At 40.1% G+C, this 2,237-nt stretch overlaps 1 protein-coding gene across 1 annotated transcript in view; it reads right to left on the bottom strand.

The window, feature by feature from the left end:
• FAM186A (family with sequence similarity 186 member A) overlaps positions 1 to 2,237 on the bottom strand; it is a 70,723-nt gene that overhangs the window by 41,539 nt on the left and 26,947 nt on the right. Inside the window, exon 2 of the mRNA XM_030884749.1 lies at positions 1,391 to 1,610. Within this exon, the coding sequence (XP_030740609.1) occupies positions 1,391 to 1,610 (220 nt within the window). The remainder of the gene's footprint in view (positions 1 to 1,390; positions 1,611 to 2,237) is intronic.

The following is a 2,237-nucleotide window of genomic DNA, read 5'->3' as shown; positions in this document are numbered from 1 at the left end:
TTATTTTCATATCTTACACCATCCACTGTCACCCTTCACCCATGTTTTTGTTGTTCGTCCCCCTGGGTGGGGGCATTATACGTTGGTCATTGTGATTGGTTCTCCTTTTCTCCCCCTTCTCCTCCCCTTCCCCCATCCGCATGGTATATATACTCCCATTATTGTTCTTGAGGGATTCATCTGTCCTGGATTCCATGTGTTGAGACCTCTTTTCTTTACCAGTGTACATGCTCCAGCCTAGCCGGATTTGTAAGGTAGAACTGGGGTCACCATCATGGTGGGAGGAGGAAGCATTCAAGAACTAGAGGAATGTGTGTGTTGTGTCAGTGCTGTGCTGCACCCTGGTTGGCTCGTCCCTTCCTTGGGTGGGATGCTTTCTTGATAAATAACTACTTCTTGATATAAAGCTCTTTCTTGCACATATATGAGTGTCACTGGATTTGTTTCTCTAGTCAACCCGGCCTAACACAGAGTCACTGGTGGTTTTGAACTGCCGACCTTGCACTTTGCAGCCCAACTCAACCCACTACACCACAGGTGCTTGTACTGAGGATACAGCAATGAGTAAAAGTTCCTACATTCAAACTTAGGCAGAACATCCTAACTTAGGCAAGATGTAATTCTAAGCATTATGCCCTGTCTATTCAACATACCCAGCCCAAGTGACATGCCTTGACTTCACACTCTTTACATTCTGCTGAACAGAGACAGACAAACATTTTCAATAAGCACATTAAAAATGTAGTATGTCAGACACAATGAACTCTATGGGCAAAGAATAATAATGCCCAAAGAAGAAGAAGAGGGCCAGTGGGTGAAAATGAAGTAGTCAGAAAATGCCTCATTTTAAGGTGATATTTAATCAGGGAAAGAGCCACGTGGTGGAAAATGTTCCTGGCACGAGGAAGGCAAGCACAGAAACCCCGGAGCAAGAACACTGCAGAAAAAGCAAAGCGGCTGTCGTCAAGGTGACTCTGACTTTGATCACCCCGGGGTAGCAGAATAGGACTGTGCTCCCTAGGATTTTCAAGGGCTGATTTTGGGGAAGTAGATCACCAGGCCCCTCTTCTGAGGCACCTGTGGGTAGATTTAAATCTCCAGTTATCCAGGTAGCAGCTGAGCATGTCAGTATTTGCACCATTCAGGCATTTCAAAGAAAAGTTAGGGGGTCAAAGTAGCTAGAGCTGCAAACAAGCTTGTATTTTTCCTCATTATATTTTTAATATAACAGAGGACAACAGATTGTCACCTTTTGACTAGTTTTCTGAATAACCCCCTTAGTCGTTTCTTCTTTAGTCTGATTCATCCTTCAAATTTTACTTATAGAATCTATTCTCTAGCTTCTTCATTAACCTTGTGACATTCCTCAGGGCTACTTTTAGAAACTTACTCCATTCTTCCAGCCAGGCCAGGATTTGAGCAAGCGTCTTTTCTCTAATGTCCAGAGTTTGAGAAAATGTAGATATTTTCTCCATAATAGCGGGTCTCCATTTTCTGTTATAGTCTATAATGGAAAGTTTCCTGCCACTGAAATAATTCTGATCAATAGAATAGCGATTTATTATCCGAGTCACATTGTTCATTATGTCATTCATCTGCATATTAATGTCCTATAAGAAGAAGAAGAATATATAAATCAATTCTCAGTTTGACAAGAAGCTTCAGTTACCGTTCTGTGTTTAAAAAAAAATTGTGGTAAAATAAAATTTAAAAGCGCTATCTAAACCATTTTATAATATACCATTCAATAACATTAGTTATATTTACCACGTTGTAACTACATCACCTCTGTTCATTACCAAAAGCTTCTCATCTTCCCAAAGAGAAACTCAGGCCCCTTTAAGCAATAACTCCCTATTTCTCTCTCCTTCCTAGACTCTGGTAACTGACAATAAGCTTTATTTTTGTGCACTTGCCTATTCCATATATTTCAGTTAAGCGGAATCATATAGTTTTCCTTTTGTGTTTTGACATTTCCAGTCAGCGTGTTTTCAAGGCTGACCCACATTGTAATATGAGTCAAAATGTCATTTTCTTTACCGTTGAGTAATATTCTATTATACTATGTGTATCTCATATTTTATTTATCAGCTTGTTAGTGGATGCTTGAAGATTGGCTTTCTCCTTTCTGAAAAATATGTTATAATTTTACAGGGTGAGATAGTTTATTGTGCCAGCCTGGCTGATAAACACAAGTGGGATTAACTGAAGGGCAGAGAGATAAATGGCTTGGTGTG

The sequence above is a fragment of the Echinops telfairi genome, unplaced genomic scaffold (assembly GCF_000313985.2).
Source record: "Echinops telfairi isolate 266 unplaced genomic scaffold, ASM31398v2 ScPeMD7_12;HRSCAF=54, whole genome shotgun sequence".
Classification (NCBI taxonomy): Eukaryota; Metazoa; Chordata; class Mammalia; order Afrosoricida; family Tenrecidae; genus Echinops; species Echinops telfairi.
The sequence above is the reverse complement of the archived record's forward strand: the minus strand, read 5'-3'. Positions and strand labels throughout refer to the sequence as shown.